Source organism: Fistularia commersonii, chromosome 1, assembly GCF_037954325.1.
Source record: "Fistularia commersonii isolate RoL2024-O1a breed Wild chromosome 1, RoL_Fcom_v1.0, whole genome shotgun sequence".
NCBI lineage: Eukaryota > Metazoa > Chordata > Actinopteri > Syngnathiformes > Fistulariidae > Fistularia > Fistularia commersonii.
Genome location: NC_141284.1, coordinates 17,449,890 through 17,471,343, shown reverse-complemented (window position 1 = coordinate 17,471,343; position 21,454 = coordinate 17,449,890). Strand labels below are relative to the sequence as shown.

The 21,454-nt window shown below is 42.2% G+C and overlaps 1 protein-coding gene and 1 long non-coding RNA gene across 3 annotated transcripts in view; one reads left to right on the top strand and one right to left on the bottom strand.

Annotated features, from left to right (window-relative positions):
* The window catches only part of akap6 (A kinase (PRKA) anchor protein 6), a 154,968-nt gene that overhangs the window by 15,686 nt on the left and 117,828 nt on the right, over positions 1 to 21,454 (top strand). The window contains exons 4-10 of one of the 2 annotated variants that reach the window (XM_086151937.1): positions 10,309 to 10,418; positions 10,490 to 10,631; positions 11,383 to 11,994; positions 12,920 to 13,189; positions 14,612 to 14,743; positions 15,341 to 15,436; positions 15,815 to 16,069. In XM_086151937.1, the coding sequence (XP_086008063.1) occupies positions 10,309 to 10,418; positions 10,490 to 10,631; positions 11,383 to 11,994; positions 12,920 to 13,189; positions 14,612 to 14,743; positions 15,341 to 15,436; positions 15,815 to 16,069 (1,617 nt within the window). Of the gene's footprint in view, positions 1 to 10,308; positions 10,419 to 10,489; positions 10,632 to 11,382; positions 11,995 to 12,919; positions 13,190 to 14,611; positions 14,744 to 15,340; positions 15,485 to 15,814; positions 16,070 to 21,454 lie in introns of both variants that reach the window. The other variant, XM_086151928.1, reaches the window with a different exon arrangement.
* LOC147237652 (uncharacterized) lies at positions 1,053 to 11,371 on the bottom strand. The gene is made up of 3 exons (XR_015106570.1): positions 11,321 to 11,371; positions 5,504 to 5,619; positions 1,053 to 1,116 (listed from the first exon to the last, which is right to left on the bottom strand). It is a non-coding gene; the product is annotated as an uncharacterized LOC147237652 (long non-coding RNA).

Genomic DNA, 21,454 nt, shown 5'->3' with positions numbered 1-21,454 from the left:
AAACAATAGCTAAACTACACCTTTATTTGAGCGAATGTTGATATAATCTCTCCAAATAAAGAGGCAGCGAATTATTAGTGTTATGAATGATCTTGAGAATGTGAAATTAAAACACCATCATACAATTAATAATGAATAAATGAATTCATAATTTTCCCATGGAATTGCTATCTGTCGGCGGGGCCAAGCGGGTCGGGTTTAGTGTGAACTGGGTGGTGGCGCAGTCCGTTGACAGAAGCAAAAGCGGGCTCTTGGAACATCATCCAAATCTGAGCTGGACATAGTTAGACTCGCCCTGATGCACAGCTTGGTCGCTAGAACCTTTCTCCTCGAGAGGAGCTGGACTTTTTTCCACACTGGAGTTACCCCCAGGGAGGAGCACAGCAGGTGCGGGCGTATTTATTGCCCCCTGACTTGGCCTGTACGCTGCGATTTAACCCTCAGCAGTTCTGACCGGCCACCCTTTTCGGAATCCTTGGAGGAGCTGTTAGAGAGCTCTCCCACCGGGGACTCTTATTCCACTGGGGGACTTAACGCTCAGGTGGGAAATGACAGTGACAGCTGGAAGGATGCGATTGGGAGGTACAGCCCCCTCGATATAAGCCCGAGCAGTGTTTTGTTATTGGACTTCTGTGCTTGTCACAGACTGTCCATAACAATGACCATATTCAGCCACAAGAGTGTGCATATGCACCCTTGGCACCAGGTGTTGCAGGGCGATCCCCCTGGGAGGAGGCACCCAGGGGAAATGCTGGAGAAACCATGTCCCTTGGCCGGTCTGGTAACGACGAGGGATTCCCCCGGAAGAACTGGTCGAGGACACAGAAATCTGAGTCTTCACGCTTCATCTGCTGCCCTGCGAACCGAATCTTTAATAAGTGGCAAAAGCTGGATGGATGGACACACATTAATTATTTTGGGCTCTAACAAAGTCATATTGAAGTTTAAGTTAAGTTTTACCTCAGTTGAATATTTATACACAATATATATTTTTTATCAGCTACATTCTGTTGCCTATCACTTTGTGAGAAAGTGGTCAACCACTTACCAGTTGATCGTGCAGCTGCGTCCTCTGGTGGCTGTCATGAGTCAGTGGCCAACAGTCAGGTCTTGTTTCTGAGAAAAGATTTCCAAAAACCTCGAGATAAATATTTTCCTAAACTGTATAAATTTGAAATATTAAACACATTAACAGTCTTAATTTGTTAACTTGTTATTTTCAAATGTTTTCTTTGCAAGGGCTCTCTTAGATCATTTTTGTCAGGACCAGACTAAACACTGAATGACAAAATCCCCAAACCAACAAACCTGACTCTTGACAAGCAAATGGAGAACAAGAAAACCAGTATGAACCAACACTGGAATGGGGAACGGGTGGCGACCACCATTACAACTGACTTTCGTGACTCACTGACAAACTGAGGTTGAGGATTTTATATGAAGAAATATTTTTTGTTGAAAATGGTTAATTTGAGGAAAAAGTACAGAATCACAAAAAACGATGCATTCAAATCTAGTGATATTTTTTGAAACATATCTAATTAAGTATTTCTAGGTGTTTAAGTATATAATTGGAATTTCTTATGTATTCAGTCACTGAGTAAGTGTTCAGTGCATGTTTCTGTTGCTTTCCCAGCAGCCTGTGACTTTCTTGTCCGTGGTCAACAGCTCTATCTTGTGGCGATGTTCTGAATCACAACAGATTTTTAGCAACACTGGAGTCAAAATATGACACCAATATGCAGTTGTGCCAATAATCAGCCATTTATTGGATTATTGCATTCAAAGAATCAGTAAATGGTAAAAGCATCCCCACTTATGTAGGTCTTTTTATCAGCTTTCGGTTCCAAAGGGGTTCACAATTGATTTCTCGTTCAAACATCCACACATGCACTCACTCACCGCCAACCATTCGATAGGAGGGACACCCGCTTTACTAACTGAGTAACAACCGCCAAATCTCAAAGCAAAAACTTTGTTAGAGGATAAGATGATGATTTTAAATTTAAGATCCACCCTCAATGCAACCAGATATTGTTCGTAATCTTTTTTCGAAACAAATTATATGATTTACAGATAGAACCTTTTAGTATTTACTTCAAGGATTTTAATATTTTTTTTAAAGTATAACAATAAATTTGTCAGGGTTTCAAGATTCAGATATCTTTCCTGGAATGAAAATACAATACCATGTTGATATATTTCATTCTAAATATTTCCATACCTTTGTGCGTGGGCTTGTGTCTGAAATTAACATGTTGAATAAACATAAACAGTGACACTAAAGATTCTGACTGCAGTTGGCCTCAGACTGATAGATCAGACAGCAGGGCCCCCTGTACCGCGTCCTTGTTGGCTTCACCCGGTCTTTCTTTGACTAAATCTTGGCACAGCAGTGACCGAGATAATAAAGGGCAAAATTTCTGTGAAGACACTCGGGCCTGCAGTGTTTTCTCCTCTTTGTTTTCTGCTCTTCATCATGCACTCTCTCCCACTCTTTATCCACTCTGTCAGCTTCTACATGTCTTTTTTGCCTGCAGTGTTTTTCCCCTGAGCTAACTGTCCTCTGTGACTCTGGGAAATTATTTCGGGTTTGTTGTATGTGTGTGTGTGTGTGTGTGTGTGTAAGAGAGAGAGAGAGAGAGAAAGAGAGAGAGAGTGTGTGTGAGTCTTTGTGTGTGTGTGTCTGTTTTAGAGAGAGAGTCTGTGTTGGTATGTCAGACCCGCAGACACTCTTAGCATCAGGCTGCAGGCGGTGTGTGTGTAACAGCTGCTTGGTGAATGTCCTGCTCTGACAGGATTAGGCTACTGCCTTTAACAACAAACACACACTAAAACCGATGAAAGCGCGCACACACACACACACACACACACACACACACACACACACACACACACACACACACATACACGCCCGCACGTTCCTTGAAGGCTGAGCTCACGTTACACAACTCAGACACACGAGTTGCTGAGTCAAAAAATCTTTTTGGTTTTTACTCATCGAGGAAGGAAAGGAACTAAGTGGGGTGGGGGTGGAAGGAGCGTCGGATGGAGTAAAGGAAAAAAATAGACAGGTAGAAGGAAGGAAATACACGCGGGACGTGGGAAAGGAGGACAGACATGAGAAAAGAACGGCAGCAGAAAGGAAGGCGCGCAAGATGAAAGATGCAGTTATGGAGGGATTGAAGAGGAAAAGTAGCATGGATTGGAAGGACAAAGGAAAAGGCAAGGTTAAGGACACAAGGGGGGAGAAACAAAAGAAATGTCTCACAAGTCCATATTAATAGTCTTATAATCCAACAGTGGATAAGATCATGAAGTTTTCAGTCCTAACAACATGAGATAATTTTAATAGATGTGTGTGAGACAGTTGAGATTCTGTTGGGCTGTTATAATATCCATCATGTGTCTGACACGTGATCGGTTTCAATGATTCAGGACAGCTGGACTTTATTTTACTTGAGAAGTCTGATGGGATATTCCTGTCTGATGATGTCACCGCACCGCCGCCGCACCTGGAATCCGGGGGTCGTGTAGGACAAGGGAGCAGGACAAGATAGAAGGGAGAGGGACAATAGGAGGAAAAGTAAAGAAGGGACAGGATCGGGGAAGAAGGGTAGAAGCATGTCAGAGGACGGACTACAGTTGAAGGGAATGACAAGTGGAGGAAGGACAGGAGGAAGGATGGACAGAAGGACAGAGGACATGAGACAGGTGCAAGAGGGGAGGAGAGATGGAAGAAAGACTGATAGGCAGAAGTGAGGAAGACAGGAATAAAGAAAGAAGATAGGATGAAAGTAAAAAAGACGGAAAGGTGTCACCGGGTTAAACTGTTCTTTTTCAGTTCAAAGATTCAGTGCCAGGAAGCTGTTGAAGGTGTCAGAGAGGAACTACAAACAATCAACCTTTATTTATACATCGCCTTTCAAACAAACAACAGGCGTCGCTTCAGAAGTTACTGATAAGATGCCGGACTCTGGAAATGGTTTTAGAGACTGAAACACAGGAAAGGTCATTGAAAAGCGACAATAGCAGACGTCTGTCAAATTATTAAAAGTAAGTAAAACAGTAAAACAACAGCAAAGTTAAAAGCATTTCGTAGGGAGAGGTTATTGTGGGGGTCATAGAAATGTTAACGTCCACACAATGGCAGGTTTTAATTTAACCGTGGAGACCAGCGGCATGTTTACCTCATTTTTCATTATCAGCTAAAGACAGGTTAAAAAGCATAAATAAAATAAATAAAAGAAACTGTGTCTTCAGACTTTTATTTTCCTCAGGCAATAGTTTTAACCTTCACACTCTCCTTCCTGTCACCCGCTGGCAGCTGCTGTGGTGTAGTGTGTGTGTGTGTGTGTGTGTGTGTGTGTGCGCGCCTGTGCGTGTGTGTGACATTCATCCCTCGGTGTATAAAAGCTTAAGATTTAGACTGCAAGGACGTTTTTTGACAGTCAACTCAAGACTTAATGTTACAAGTTATAATGAGACCTACGACTCTTAGTACTTCAATATACCCGGGTTGTTCCCGATAACTCACCTGGTTGATGATAACACACCTGGACAGACAATAAGACACCCTCGACCGAACAGACGCTCATACAACTTTGGGTGTCCGACCCCGGTCTGCACTACAAGGGTTGTCACCCTATAAAAAACACATATAAAACTTCGAGTCCAGGCCGGAATTGTACCAATAACAGTTGCTCACCTCTTACCTGGATAACCAAAATCTTGCGCTGAAAAGTCAATGTGATGTTGGTATGTATGTGTTTGGTGGGTTTCTAGTGACCCGCTTCTGTCAGAGGGTGTTCAGGAGGGGAGGGGCAACAACAGTTGGGAAGTTATTTTTGGGCTGACCTCACCCATCCCCCATAAACACACACACACACACACACACACACACACACACACACACACACATATACAGTCTGCTGCAGAGTCAGTGGGTCACCAGTGCTCACATGGACACTGTCGTTAGTTTGAGGCACATTGACTGACACGAGGAGAGTTGCTGGAATAAAAAAACACAGATAGGTAAGAATGCTGTTTTTTCAACTATTTCTCTACTTAAAATCAGTCAAAAAGAGAATCCTGCTGAAAGAACATTTTGGAAAGTGTGTCAGTATCAAGGTCTTTTTTGTCTGGCTCTAAAAAGTGACGCTGTATTCTAATTGTTTTAATTTGTTTTGTTGGTTTTCTACACACACAAGATGTGTGTCAGTTGGATGAAATGTATGCTGGCAAACTTTCAGACACCGTTGGATTTAGTTATTGTGCTTGGAACCTCAGTGCAGGAGGATAAATACAGCAGATGAAGAGACAAAAAACTTTCTAGTAGCAATAGCAGGAGAGGAGTGGTTTGTTAATGGAGCTTATTGGAGCTTATTAATTGAACTGTAAATTTATCCCCAGTGTTTTATCCCCCAGTGTTTAATCCCAGGGATAATCCAGTGTTTAATCCTAAACACTGGGGACCACAGCAGTGCAGGGTTGGCTCTCTTACCTCCCGCCAAGAAGGTCCCTGGTTCTTATTAGGTGTCTCTGGGATCTCTCTGTGTGGGCTCTCCATGTTCTTCTGCACGGGTTCTCTCAAGGTTCTCCGTATTCCTCTCCGCAGTCCTGCAACAGCCAATAGATTCATTGATGACTCCAGATTGTGTGAAGGAGTGAACTTGGTCCGATGATTGACAGGTGATCTGTCCGGATCGAATCCAAATGCGACACAGTGTAGGTGAATGTCGAAGAATGAAAGAAAGGTTACTTGTGGTTTTGAAACCAATATAATGTTGTTTCTAAACCAATAATAGTTAAATAATAATCCAGTTTGCATAGTCTCCCCATGTCTGCGTGGGTTTCCTCTGGGTTCTCCAGTTTCCTCCTGCAGCTCAAAATCATGCAGCAGGTTGATTGGAAACAATGAGAATATTGCCCAAATGTGCAAATGAGAGATAATGGTTGTCTATCTGTATATGTGGCCCTGCGATCGCCCGGAAACCGGTCCAGGGTGTATCCTGCCTCTCACCCAATGGCAGCTGGGATAGGCTCCTGCTTCCCCAGCGACCCTGCGTCGGATAAACGGTAGACAATGGATGGATGTACAACAATAATAATCCAATACATTTCGTCAATTCTGGGGTTGTTGTGTAGACATTAGACATTAGTGTATTTCTTGTTAGTAGGTTTTATCCTCCTACACAAAACTAGACAGAGCACCGTTCATTTTTGTACCGATTTGAATTAATTTGTAACGTAGCTTGCGGTCACTTTTTTGTCATTTCACATTGACTTTCGAAAGACTTCTTGAATACTTGACAGTAAGCTTTGTAAAGGATTTCAATGAGTTTCTTGAAAAATGTAAACTAAAAGCAAAATTTTTCAATATGCTGGAAATTCTTTTAAGAAATTCCTACTGAATTTGTCAGTTTCTGCTACTTTCTCACTACTATTGAACAATCACACAATTTCCTGCCCATTCTTCCAAAAAAACTCCTGCTAATCTAAAGTGACTTTCAACAGAATTTTAGGGGGTTTCTTGGTTATTTGCAGTAGCCAATATGAAGCGGTTCCTGCGGCAGTTGGGGGTGTTGTTTTGGCCGAATGCAGCTCTTTGAAAGGAGAATTACAGTAAAGGTCTTTGTACGGCGGCTCCGGGTCTCTGGATCTTTGAAGTCCATTAATTTGAATAGTCCACTGGGAGAAGGAGCATTTGATCTCCAAGGTAGAGAGCAGCAAGCTGAAGGGCCGTGTGGAGGCGATGAAGGTTATTGGACGGAATGGGCTCGCGCGCGAGGCCCAGCCTGTCGTGGCCGTTTTGCGTGGCACTGCTCTGAAGCCCTTGATGTTGCCGCTGATGAGGGCGAGGCGGGATCAGAGCTGAAGCAAGAGTCGACCAGCTTCAGATTGATTTTAGGCAATTAGAAAAGCGGCTGGATGATTGACAGCCCATGTCTCGGGCTTTACGTGAGCAGGTTTGCAGAGTGTGTGCCTGTGTGTCTCTGCGTAACTTTATATGTATATATATATATATAAAACACAGTCGCTCCCGCTCAGCAGGGTTATAGAAACCTGCTTGGGGGCTAAAGTGCCCTTCAGAGTTAATCAACTGTCAGTCAAATTAACAGAAATGTCCCTGAAGTTTGGTCCAGTTATTTTTTTCGGTTTAATGGAGGAGGAGAAAATCTTCATGTTTCTTATTGTGTTCAGGGAATGTCATCATTGGGATTGTCGTTGTTGTCTGTTGCTGCTATGGTGATGAGTTAGAAATGACTTTGAATGGTATAAATATCAATATACTTTTGTCATGTTTTGACTCTGTCAAATGTCTTTAACTCTGCCATTATGGATCTTGCAATCATCCAGATTTAGTAAATAAAGTAAGTTCATTTCATACAGTGAGTAGTTCTGTCTTATTGGGGACAACAGGGTTATTTTGTTATACTGTTACGCTAAACTATTAAAGTGTGTATTTTTCCCCTGAGCACTCCCTTGCCTGACCCCCCTCGTGTCATACGGGGTCTAATGAAGGGCACATCCTTGTGTCCTCAGTCAGGTACTCCCATCTTAGCGGCACGTAACGGATACGAATTCAGTCTGAAATATGCACGTTGATTTGTCTCTCATTCACATTTGATGGATATTTATTTACTGGTGGCAGAATGAGGGCAGCAGGACAGAAAGTGTCCTTCAGAATGCTTCATACACAAGTGTATGCAAGCGTGCGCACACACACGCAATCGCACACATACTTGGTCTCATTAGCTCGGACAGTCTGACTTGACTGAAGATCTTCTAACAATTGACTTCAGACACAAATGACAGACTTGGTGTTAATTCAGTCAGACGCGAGTGTGTGCGCGTGTATGTGTGTGCATGTGTACATGCTTATATGTGGGTTCATCTGTATTAGCATTTAAAAGCTGCGTGGGAATTATTGAAGTGTCTGAAAGACAATGGTGACGTTTTCACGGCTGTTTTAGGACAACATGAAAGAACTTTGATGATTAAATTTTTGGTGTGTGCAAGCACGCACGCACGCACGCACGTAGGCACGCATGCACACATGAACGCAAACTGTGAAACAATATTGACGGTAGATGACAGATCTGGAGGATCTATATAAGTGAATTAGTCGTCCGGTTGTATTTCGTGTCTGACGTCCCCCCTGCAGTTTGTCTGTCACTTTTTTCACCGCCTGCTTTGCGTGCGTCACCTGGACAGTGAGCGTTTTAACTTTGAACTTGTGTAATTGCGGCCCCTCGCTCTTGATCTCCCATTGGATTTTTTTTTTTTTTGACGAGGCTTCGTCCTCCAGACTTTGAGTGAGAGATAAAAGCGCTGGATAAAAACGCACACTTTGAGTTGGATTGGCTAATTGTGCACGACGGAGCGAACCCCGAAGAAGGTCTTCGGGGACGCGGCTACACAAGCCCAGCTTCATCAAAGCCCCTAAAGAGGAGGAATTCTATCCGGAGGGGAGATGGACTTTAGATTCTTGGGGATTCTATGTGCAGAAGTTCCCTCAAACACAGAAGAGATTTCCAAAAAAAAGCATCATAGATCCCTGAAATCATCCTTAGATATGAGGCTAATTCTTTGTCAGCCAGACAGAAAGCACCTGAAGACAAGCAGGAGATTTGGTCCAAATAATTAGGAAAAGAAATCACTTCTGAAGTTCCAAGAAATTACCATAAATGACCTGAAATCAACTGAAAATGAAGGGTTTCTGTCTAAAGAGAAAGCGTACTTTCTATTCCAAAATATTTTTATTTGAGAATTAATCTTTTGAAGTCCTGTGACAGTGAAACAGCAAACAGCAATTTGGAATTCGCTCAGTTTAAAAATAATACAAACAAGAAATTCACTGACAACCAGTGAGAGTTGGCCGTAAAAAAGAATAAACTTGTAAATAAAGGATGCCACCTTGAATTTTTTGAAGAAAATATTGTTGTGGAAACCTTTTGGGGCAACTTGACTGTACTTGAAGCCGTTCCTCAAAACAGAAGAAGCCTTTTGGATCAGAGGTGGACTCACGCTCACGTGAAAGACGAGAGGTGACATGACCGTGACCTGGAGGATGGGGCACCTTCAGACAAGTGAAGGAAATATTCTAACCTGGGCATTAGCCTAAGATTACATAAAAATCAGAGATACTCAGGAACTAACTTAAAATATAGCTGGATATGCCCGAAAATGCTTGAGAAATACTGTCAGTGAGTAACAACCTCAATATTGTCAAAAAAAAAATTCCCAGCTAATCAGCAATAAATTTGGTTAAAATGGTCAACAATCATCGAGGAATCGATTATACGTTTGCAAAATGATGAAAAATTGTCCAATCCTAAAAATTACACAGGGATTACCTTGAAAATTTTAAATAATCAAGACATCATCTGCTACAAACAAACACTCACAAAAAAATGTGAAAAGTAGTGAAACAACATTGTCCTAGACAACAAGAAAGTCTTTGAGTTAATGACACCGCAGAAGTATTTAGATGAAACTGTAGTTGGACTCCCCCCTGGAGGTTAGAGTTTGCAAGTGTTGTCCCACTGGGCCTGGTGTTTAATGTTACAGTAGTGACGATGGGGGGGGATTTATTCTTGAGCTCAGTTATCTGACCTACTTTCTGAAATATTTGGACACAGCCGCCAGGAGGTCCACTAGGTCGCCGAGCGGCTCGTGACTCAGCGTCCCAACATCCTTCTAAAGTGTCCGACCAACCGCAGTTCACCACCAAGTCCCCTGCCTTTTCAGGTCATCTAATAATAACATCCGCTGTGGAAGTCTCCAAATGAGCTGACAAATTACCTGAAAAAAATGAAGGAAAGCCTCTTATTGTTAGTCAAAAAGTGCTTGAAAATCAGATGGAAGTTTTTTGGAAATCTCAAAGGAATTTGCAGAACATCAACTTCAACAGAACATCAACAGAACATCAACTAAAAAGATAGAAGTGACCTGAAGTCCAATAGAATTGCTAAGAAATTACCTAAAAGAATACTTTCAGGAATTTATTTTTAACCCTTTTGTTTTGTTTTCATTAATCTACTCCGGTGATCCTTTGTCTGAAGTCGTCTCGGAATGACACACTCACATGCACGCACGCACGCACACAGTCTGGATGCCCCACATGGCCGTGAGTCATTTTTAAATGAGGAAACTTTACACAGCACAGCACTGCCGCTTCCCATCCGTCTCTCCCGTCTTACACAGCACAGATACACTAACGCCGGGGATGGACGCTTCTGCCTGAGTTTGTGTGTGTGGTCATTCCACTTATTGATGACACAACTGGTTTTCCGTGTGTCGCAGGACATATGCGAGGACATTTCGGACCATGTGGAGCAGATCCATGCCCTGCTGGAGACGGAGTTCTCCCTGAAGCTACTGTCTTACTCTGTCAACATCATCGTGGACATCAGGTGACCTGTGTGTTCAGAGTATGTGGCGGGTATGTCGTTGTTACGGTTGGGTGATGGTTTCTGTCGTGCAGGACCGTGCAGTTGCTGTGGCACCAGCTTAGGGTCTCTGTCCTGGTGCTGAAAGAACGCCTCCTGCAGGGGCTTCAGGACTCAAACGGAAATTTCACCAGGCAGACGGACATCCTGCAGGCCTTCAGCCAGGACCAGCACGAGGTAAAACACACGCACATGCTCACACACGCTCGCATAAACAGACAAAGTGAATCTACCCGCAGAAGTTGGCTGTAGCGCAGTGCAAGTAAGACGTAAGTCATCAAGTAGATCATAGGGATCTCGTATTTGTGAACCGTGAAAGTGTTTTGAGAAGAAGTTTGTGAAGATTCTCACGTCACGTCACCCTTGTTGAAATATTGTAGATAAATCCTATCAATAAGTTCAGAGTTGAGGAGTTCGAATTGGAGGAGAAGCAAAACAAGATTTAACAAGATTTATCAACAAAGCAAAGTTCTCCTTCTGTTTCTTCCGGCTGCCGCCGTCAGGGGTCCCAATAGCGAATCATCTCCCTCCATTTAACCCTACTCTGTGTCCTCTTCTCTCACACCAAATAACTTCATGTCCACTTTCATTCCATCAATAAATCTTCCACATTGGTCTTCTTCTCTGCCTCCTGTATGGCCGTTCCTACCTCAGCATCCATCCGCCAATATATTCATTATCCCACCTACATGACCGAACCATCTCAGTCTGGCTTTATCTTTAAAACGACTAACGTGTTGTCCCTCTGATGGACTCGCTCCTGATTCTATACAGCCCCAACCACTCCCAAAGAGAATCCCAAAAATAGTAATAATGTATATGAAATGTCTGCAAAGCAGATCGATGAGATCAAGCAGAATACTTACAAACTCAGATGTTTCAAATGTAGTGGTGCCTATTGACACTGTTCTGTTCTAAACATCCTTAGACTCGTCTGGACGCTCTGACGGAGGTGGACGACTGTGGTCAGCTGACCATCCGCTGCAGCCAGGATTACTTTTCTTTAGACTGTGGTATCACTGCCTTCGAGCTAAGCGACTACAGTCCCGGTGACGAACCCGACGGCCCGGGGCAGGCAAGCCAGGACGACCCTCAGGGAGTAGACCGGGACCTGGGTCTGGATCCAGAAACAGAACCGGAGCCAGAGGAGAGCGAAGAATCCGGGCTCCCTGATCAGAAAGTCAACAATAGTTTACCCGATCTCAACCCGCCCCCCCAGGATCCCTCCTCCGCCATGTCCAATCACTGCGAAGGAGGAAAGCGTCCACTTCAGGGGGGGAGTCACAGCACTGCTGTGGCATCGCCGACCCAGCCATCCCTCCCCAAGAGAGCTGCCTTCTTCTCAGAGGGAGGAGCCAGACCAGATGAGCCTGGGGGAGCTGTGAGGAGCAGTAACCCGCCTTCAGGCCCCCAGACCCAGGCAGAGCTCAGCAGCAGCAGCTCCCCCTCCCTCACGGACCCCACAGATCCAAACAAGTTCTGGTTGGAGCTGGACTTGGTTTATCCAGACAACGTGTCACAGTCCTTTGGGTGCCTCCAGGTGTGAAACTCTGCTCGCGCACGATATTGTCTAATCGTACTGCTTGCTATTGTTTTCTTTTATAGCTACTTTTGAAATCTGGGTAATTCATCTAGTTTTGCCTGATCCTGTTACAAACGCTCGAATGTGTCTTGACCATTATGAGGAGGAGAAACTTCAAAGGAACAGAAATATTTATGAAAATAAATGCTGAAAAAAATCTATTTATGTAGCAATGGCAAAATACAATTGCAATCAACCTTAATATTGGTGTATCTTTCTTAATTTAATCAATTTTTGTATTCATTCATTTATTATCTACACCCCTTAACCTGCACTCGATTTTTATATTTTCCAGCAAATGTCCCTTCTTGAATCAAGTCTGAAAAATATTTATTATGAATATTATGAATTCAAATAAGTAAGAGGCAGCATGGTGGGTTGATAGAGTAAGCGGGTTCATGGTTGCAGTCCATTTGTTGGACTCTTTCTGTGGGTGGGTTCTCCATGTTAGCCTGCTTGGGTTCCCTCTCGGTTCTCCATCTCAATACAATCCAAAAACAGTCTAATGAAGACTAAATTGTCGGTGTGATTGAGAGAGTTAACAGCTCAATATCCCTATTAGGCCCACTCTGATTGACAATACGGACCAGTGACCAGCCTAGATTAAATTCAGCCTCTCACCACAATGTTGCTTGAGACTGGCTGCAGAACCCCACTGTTTGAGCAGGGAAAAATCTACAGAGTGGATGAATGGATCAATGATGAACCCATCGCGGCACAGGATAGAATATTCATGGCACACATAATTTACTTTGAATCTCTATGTAGATGATTTGATCACTTTTTTTCACTCTAGAATTATACGGCACATTGTCAGTTTAGTGTTTAAAGGTGTACTTGTTGATAATCCTGACCCTCCGTTTTCTAACTCTGTGACCATCAGGTGATGACTTCTAGCTCCGGGGGCTCGGAGGCAAGTGAGCCAAGACCCCAGGAGGACTGGAGGACCTTGTCAGCAGCTGTGCTGACTACCAATACTTCCCCATCCTCCCGGCAGCAGATGCACAGTGAGTGCGACTCCGACTCCTCCCTGCCTTCCCCTGTGAGGCAGCAGGCCCCGTCCTCGGATGTGGAGGCGAGTGGCGAAGAGTCGGATCCAAGACCTCCGGCCAACAAGAAGAAAGCGTGGACAGTGAAGTGTCAGGAAAAGAAGGTGACAGTGTTCTCTAAAAACAATTGTACAGGACTGTCTCAGAAAATTAGAATATTGTGATAAAGTTCTTTATCTTCTGTAATGCAATTACAAAAGCAAAACTGTCATACATTCTGGATTCATTACAAATCAAGTGAAATATTGCAAGCCTTTTATTATTTTAATATTGCCGATTATGGCTTACATCTTATGAAAACTCAAAAATCCTATCTCAAAATGTTAGAATATCATGAAAAAGTATTTTTTGTTTTTTTTAATTGCATTACAGAAGATAAAGAATTTTATCACAATATTCTAATTTTCTGAGACAGTCCTGTAGGGGCTTCATGTTGTTTCATTTTATTTCTTCTGTATGGAGAGGAACATTCTGTTAGGGTCATAGAGTCATTACTTTTTATTTTCCACTGTTTGTACATCTCCACATTCAACCTCCTTTAAAATGTTTTTTTTTTTTATCACTTTTTTCATATTTATTTTTTGTGACAGGAAACATGTTAAAATTGCAAGACAAGATATTAATATGAAATTGTCAAATAAATGCAAAGATACATAATTTAAACATCAAAATGATTAGTTGAAGTAATGAATAGTTGTTTGTAGGATTAATCATTCATGTGATAAAAAGTGTAACGGTAGTCTTATTTGGCTGTAGATCATTTAATCTGAGACTTTAACTGAGGGATAAGAAGTAACGTGATCATTGATCCAGCTATGTCAATGGCTGGTTGGGTTTCTTGGTTTTCTTTTTCTAAAATATTCCTCTAAAAATATATTTTTGCAAAGTTTCTATAATGTTGTTATACCAGTCACTTGCAAGGATCTGCCTAAAATGACCTTGCATTCATAAAAATAAATAAAACAAACTATTACATAAAATTAACATCATCATAATCACAACAGCGGTATTATAAACAGTTGACTGGTGTGATCAGTATAAAAGAATAATAAAATTGTTTTCTGAAGACCTTAGAAAGACAAATAAAGAATATATATCATCGCAAATTATTGCTGACCGGTCAACGATTTTCTTTTTGATGTTCAAATAATATTTTGATTGACATATTCTTTGATTTTTGTCCTCAAAATACATTATTTCATTATTATTATTAGATTATTTCATTATTTAGCTGATTTCTGATTTTCACTTTTAATTTTGGGGGGGTTTACATACATGTGATATAGGATTTTAGGATTTACCCTTAAAGATTTTAATGTATCATAGATTTAGATGGTCGATGGATCTGTAGTGTTATAGACAGAACACAATAATATTAAAAATGTTTAAAAATAAATGTCTCTCTTACATTATGTCTAAAAACTCTGAACCCTCAGCTTTAACCTAATCAGTGACGAGAGAAGCCACAAGTTGTCATTGTAACAGGTGACAAACATTACCATCTTTGCCCCCCCCCCCCCCTTTAGGTTTCTCCCAGGACCAGCCAGGACCGGGAACACTGGTTCGGCTCAGAAGAGTTCCTGGCGCTTCCTGATCAGCTGCGGAAGACAGAGATGTTGGCATTGAACCTGGAGAGCCTGGCTCAGTCCATCCCGCTGGTAAAGACGCAGTGTACCGTCTGCCTCTGGCCACCAGGGGGCCCAGACTTCAGCCGTCTCATGTTGTCCCTTTGTAACCAGCATTTCGCAGTGCTGACTAGCAATGAACCCATTTTGATAGTGATAGTTTTTTTTTTTGAGTCCCTCCTCCACTTCTGTCATTTCTGGCCTTTTATTGTCTTATTTATTTATTGTCTCTGATTCTTAAGTGGTTTTATGACTCATCCTCCATGAAGAAATGTGTGTTTTTGTTTGATTTTTTTTTCTTGAAGATTCTTTCTGATTATTATCTAAGACTTGATTATTTTGAGTTGTATGTTCGGTATGTTTTCTCAGTCTCAGAGCATTTTTTTTTTTGTTTGTTTTGCTGAATTTCGTTGATGTTTTATAACTCCTGGACTTTCAAGTCAAATAGTTTTTCCCATGAATTCTCAGAATGGGAATTAATTTCTGAGAGTAAGAATTAATCTGAAACTTTCCTGATCAGACGTTTACAAATTTTGTTTACGCCTAGAGTTAGAGGTTGATTTTTGTATCCGGTGCAGTGATGTTAAAGTGAAAGGCATATAAGATGCTAAAGGCCTTCTCCTCCCTCAGAGGCCCGGTGGCGGCGTCGGCGACGTTGACGCTTCCCAAGAAGCTTTGCAGGATGTAGACGACTGGGATTTGACAGAGTTCAACACAGACTGGGAGGTGGGTGACAGTGGCGAGGACAGCCCCTCTTCTCCGCTCCCACCACCGGTAGGTCATGTGATCTTTAATGTTATTCCTGGTCAATTTTTCCAAAATTTTTCCAAAAACCCGAGGGCTTTAATTGAGTTTTTTTGCTGTGCTTGAGATCATTTATTGTTGCTATCTGAGTAATATTCTTACTCCCTTTAGGAATGTTCATTTTTTTCTAATTCTAGGTTATTTCATGCTGATTTATACGTTTTTTGGTGTTTTTTTTCTGGTATTTATGAAAGTTGCTCCTGTCGAGGGATTTTACTTTTAGCTGATTGGAAAGAAATAATTTTGAAGTTTTTCTGGGAATCCTTGCCAACATTTTCCTCATCGTCCTGCTGCTCTCAGCTTCCTCACAGACGGAAACCCCTCGGTCGATTCAGTCCCTCCTCCTCCAGTGACATTGCGCCGTCGTTGGATGATAGCCTGGAGTCGGGGCCGCTCAGCGACCTGCAGTCAGAGGACGAGGATCGCCGGTCGGCTGACCGGCTGCAGTTCACAGCGCCTCCTCTGGACAGAAAGGGAGGTGCGTCTTTGGTGCAGCGGCTACTGGAGGACATTGAGTGCCAAGACAAAGACCCTGACATCTGGAGGAAGATAGAGGTATGATATTTGAGTTCTTTTTTCTTTTGTTTATATTTGCCCCTATTTTATATTTTTCCAAAACGTTTTACAATCTACTTCTCTTGAATACGTGATCAGTTCGTCTATATCTTTGTTCTGTATGGTTGCGCGTTTCTGATTGCTGCCACTCGGAGGTTTGCTGACATTCCTGAGGAGAACGGTGTCTGTTGTGTCAGATCACCAACTTTTTGAACATTATTTTTTGACGAAATGTCTGATGTCATTTTTTTACTGTCTTCATTTTTCTAACTTCTCGGGGCGGTTGTGGCTCAGTTGATAAAGTGGGTGCCCCTCCATTCGGATAGTTTATGATTCAGTCCCTAGCTCCTCTAGTACACATGCTGAGGTGTCCTTGCGCAAGACGCCGATCCCTCCAGCCACACCCGAGGGTTTTTTCAGCGCCTCAGATGTTAGTTCTGCTGCCATTGGTGTGTGAGCGTGTGTGTGAATGTGAAATCCAGTGTGAAGTGCTCTGGAACAACAAAGTGATGAAAGCGCTATTTGAGTGGAGATCATCTGGATCGTCACTTCTCAGATGTTTAGTGTTTGTATTATTTTTGCTCTCTAGACAATCATCCTTTTTGTTTTACTTTTCCTTATTGTTCTCAAGTGCTTTATAACCTTTGGTATTTTATGTAAATGCTTTTGTTTGCTCTGTGATGCTGCAATGGGCCTATTACACTGAGGCTAAAGAACATATATGACCAGACCACCAGAGGGCGCTCTGTTACTGAATTTTCCATGAGGAGAGAAAGAGTTTGAGCAGTAAGCGCTTGCAGTTTTTTCTGTGATTGAGAGGAAGCGAAGGCGCAATGATGGATGAAGGGGCTGCGACCGGATCGTCCGGCGGACCCTTCATTCATCAACTCGCTCCTAAAGGTCACGTTTGATTGGCAGACGGATTATTGATGAGGCTGCAGCCCAACTAATCAGTCATATCTGTCATATCGAATACGCCGAAATGTCAATATCTCTCGGGATTTTCCTCTCCTTGCAGCGGCTCTGTTAATTAGCAACGCAAAGACGATCAGAATCATAATATCTCTCATTTCTTCCGTTTTTTTCACAAATTTTTATTTTTACTCCGTAATCTTCCAGTTTCCCCCAAAAATTATCAGTGTAGCGGGGCTGATCGGGAGGTCTAGGGGTTTAACTGGGATTAACCAGGGGAGGAGAGGCTCCTTTCTGATGACGTGATGGACCAGAAGGTCAGAGGTTGGATCCCCATCACAGGGCGTCGCGGTTACGTTATGGGTTTAATTATCATCAACATTCATGGTCAGAATTAATTACATCACCGATGGAGTGTCACAGCCTCCTGTTGTCCTCCTGTGACTTTAGCCTCTTTCAAAGTTTGTGTTTTCTGGTATTAAGGTGTTTTTTTTCACCAGTTTTATCAGTAAAAATTCAAATTGTGAATTCAAGAAAAAACACAAGCATGGATAGAGGGCTGTCAAAAAGATTAAAAAAGAAGTTTTGCTTTTCCTGCATGGTTTTGTGATGATGTTCAGGCATCATTTTGAGATTTGATGTTAATTTTATTTGTCTGTCAACTGACATCAATCACTGAATGAAGAAACATTGAAAAAATAAAATTGGGCCAAAAAAAAATCACTAGAAATGTCCAAAATATAAATGTAACCAGTCAATAGCTGTCAGAGAATATTGCTGTCTCCTACATGACACACACACACACACACACACACACACACACACACACACACACTCTTGCGGCTCCTCTCTGCTCCTGGGTAATTAGCTGATTAGCTGCTTAATTAGCAGCATGTAATCATTGCGATGGATGAGCCGCCTCGTTGAGGAAGTGGAGAAACATCCTGAGCGTCTCAGCTGAAAACAAGGGACAAGGATGGAGTGGAGGAGGGAGAGGAGGAGGAGGGAGAGGAAGAGGAGGAGGAGGAGGAGGAGGAGAGTCGTTGTCTGTCAGGGTAGTAACTCTTCGTGGTCGGATATAGAAATTTCATCAGCGGAATGAACGGCCTCTCCTGATGTTTTCATAATCTCCTGATCTTTTTAGTAAATTTCATGCTCTATTTACTTGAAGTTTTTTTTCTTAATCATTTTTCTGTTGGTTTCGTTAACCTTTTCAGAGATTTGAGATTAGATTTCTTTTTTTTCTACATGTTAGGTTACTGATTTAGAATGGGTTTCGTGTGTGTGGCGGGGATAATAAATTTAAAGTCATTTTCAGGGGGGCAGACTTTTGTTGTCCTACTCCCTACACAATGTAAAATCAAGCTTATTTTCTGATTCTTTTTTTTGTTATTCATGGGGTCATTTTGCACATATACATGGTTTCATTGTCTAATTTCAAGATGGAAGAACTCCTGATCCATTAGATCCTGTAATTATCACTTACTTTCCTCTCCTTGCTTCTGCCCGCTCCAAATCTCTTCTTCCCTGCTCTTTTTTCCACCTCCTCAAACAAACTTTCCGATTCCTCTAAAACACTAATCTTGGCTCGTTGTCCCGCTTGTTTCATCACCGTCGTACATGAATATTTCACCTCCTCATCCTCTCCGCCGCCGTGACTTTGACCCTCCTCGTTCTCTGTGCTGCTTCCTCGGCGGCAGGCGAAACCCACGGCTCCTTTCATGAAAGTTCATGAGCTGCCGGCAGGAAGTAAACAAATGCGGGAGACCAACTTCCTGCCACGTGACGAGCACCATGACTCTCAGAAAGCAGCAGCGAGAGAGGTAGTGGAGCCTGTTAGACGGACGTCCCCGCAATCTGATCACATGATACGGGGTGCCGGCGGTCTCAGCGTGAAGTGTCTGCCGCTGCACGACGCCCAATGTGTGAACAGCTGGAGGCGGACACACAGCTCTCTTGCCTGATTGGCCAGGGAGGGGGGCAGCCACCATCAACAGACAGGAAAGGAAATAAATAAAGATTGTAGAATGTTTTTCTCATTCAGGCCGGGTTGGTGAGGCTGACTTAGGTTGGTGAGACCGCAGTTTGATCCGCCGAACTGGCTGCATTTGAAATAAATATTACAGAAATAAAAGCATATTTTATAGCTTTTCAGGAGTATGTCCTTGGCAGTTGGAAAAGTCAACTTTTTTTTGTGAATTTCTTGCTCACGTTCACATAATTTCTTAAAAGATTTGTAGTTTGTATTTCTGATGTCTTACAAAATACATCTTATGATTTGTTTAACTTTTTTTTCAGCAATTTTCCCCATCCTCTGCAGGTTATTCCCTTACTTTTTTTTTTTGTGATTTCAGTTTTCCTGGCGATTATTCCATTATTTTATAGGAAGATTTCTGGAATTGATTTCATTGTGTTTTTTGGGGGAAATAGTCTCCATTTATTGTGAAAGTAAAATTCTTGATGACTTTTTGAACTCTGTTGCTTAAATTGTTATCAATTGATGGGGACAAATTTGGAATGTGCTTTTTCTGCAATTTCTTCTATTAGCTGTCCCAACAGATTCTGTGCAATTTTTGTGCAATTTCCCTCAAAATTCTGAGCACATTTCCTAAGTAATTTCCTGGTATTTATTTCCACTCCTTTCCTTTCCTTTCCTTTCCGTCTCCTTGCCTCTTCTCCCAACCCCCCTTTCTCTCCGACACCAACTCTTCATCAATACTTTTGATTTCATCTCTCCTTCATAACGAGCAGCAGAAGTGTGGGCTGGCCATATTGATGTTTTTATTTTTATTTTTTCTAGGGGTCATGGTTGTAATTAACATACTGCCGTTCAATCGGTCAAGGTTTCCATCGTAGACACACCTACGCACATACATACACAACCAGAAAAATGCGCAAAGACACAAATGCACACATACACTTGGTATATTAGATGTGTATGAACCTGGTGCATGAACATACACATCTATGGATTGGACATAGTGAACTGTGGGTGATATGTGAACAGACACACACACACACACACACATACAGCTAGACTATATATAAGGCATGTGGTGTGTACAATGTATGAACACACACGGCTGCAGATTAGGCACACTAATCTGTAGGCGAGATGTGTGCATGGACACACACTCAGTCAAGTAATTTCATCAGAGTTGTTGTGTCTGTCAGGTATGTGAGGTGTGTGTGTGTGTGTGTTTGTGTGTGTTTGTGTGTGATGTACAGATGATTCCGAGAGTGTGTGTCTCTTCAGGTTTATGGAAATGTGTCTGTGTGTTGCAAGATAAAGTCCAGACTGCAGATCATCCAGTGCAGCTTCTGTCTGACCTTTGTGTTTCCTCTCAGTGTGTCTTAAGTCCCAAAACACACACACTCATGCTCGCTCTCTCTCTCTCTCTCTCTCTCTCTCTCTCTCTCTCTCTCTCTCTCTATCTATCTATCTATCTATCTATCTATCTATCTATCTATCTATCTATCTTTTTTTGCGAAATGTATCTGATTATTATCACCACATTTCCTAGGGTCTTATGGATAATATTCAATGTATTGTCTTTACAAATTGTAGCTGATACAGCTAGATTATTTCTTTTTTGGGTAATTTTTCTAAAAAGTAATAGGTCATTTTATTTTTTTCCCAGCAACTTTTACTTTACCCATTTTTATAAATATCTTACATTTTTTGTAAAAGGGCAAGCAGTTTCTCGTTCTTGAATGTCTTGAATGTTCTTGCCATGTATATATATGTATATACAGTTGAGAGAACAAGGTTTTGATACAAGGCTGATTTTTCATCTCTTCCCACTTGCAAAGCATGTCGAGGTCCGTAGTTTTTATCACAGGTACTCTTCAACTGTGAGTGATGGAATCTAAACCAAAAATCCAGACAAACACATTGTATGATTTTTAAGTAATTCATTTGCATTTTATTGCATGACGTATGTATTTGATACATCAGAAAAAAACAAAACTTCATATTTGGTACAGAAACCTTTGTTGGCAATTACAGAGATCAGACGTTTCCTGTAGTTCTTGACCAGGTTTGCACACACTGCAGCAGGGATTTCGGTCCACTGCTCCAGACAGATTTTCTCCAGATCCTTCAGGTTTTGGGGGTAGTCGCTGGGCAATATGGACGTTCAGCTCCCTCCAAAGATTTTCGATTGGGTTCAGGTTTGGAGACTGGCTTGGCCACTCCAGGATCTTGAGATGCTTCTTACAAACTCAACTCCTTAGATGCCCAGGCTGCGTGTTTGGGGTCGTTGTCATGCTGGAAGACCCAGCCACGACCCATCTTCAAGGCTCTTGCTGAAGGAAGGAGGTTGTTGGCCGAGATCTTGCGATACACGGCCCCATCCATTCTCCCCTCAATACGGTGCAGTCGTCCCGTCCCCTTTGCAGAAAAGCATCCCCAAAGAATGATCTTTCCACTTCCATGCTTCACGGTTAGGATGGTGTCCTTGTGGTTGTACT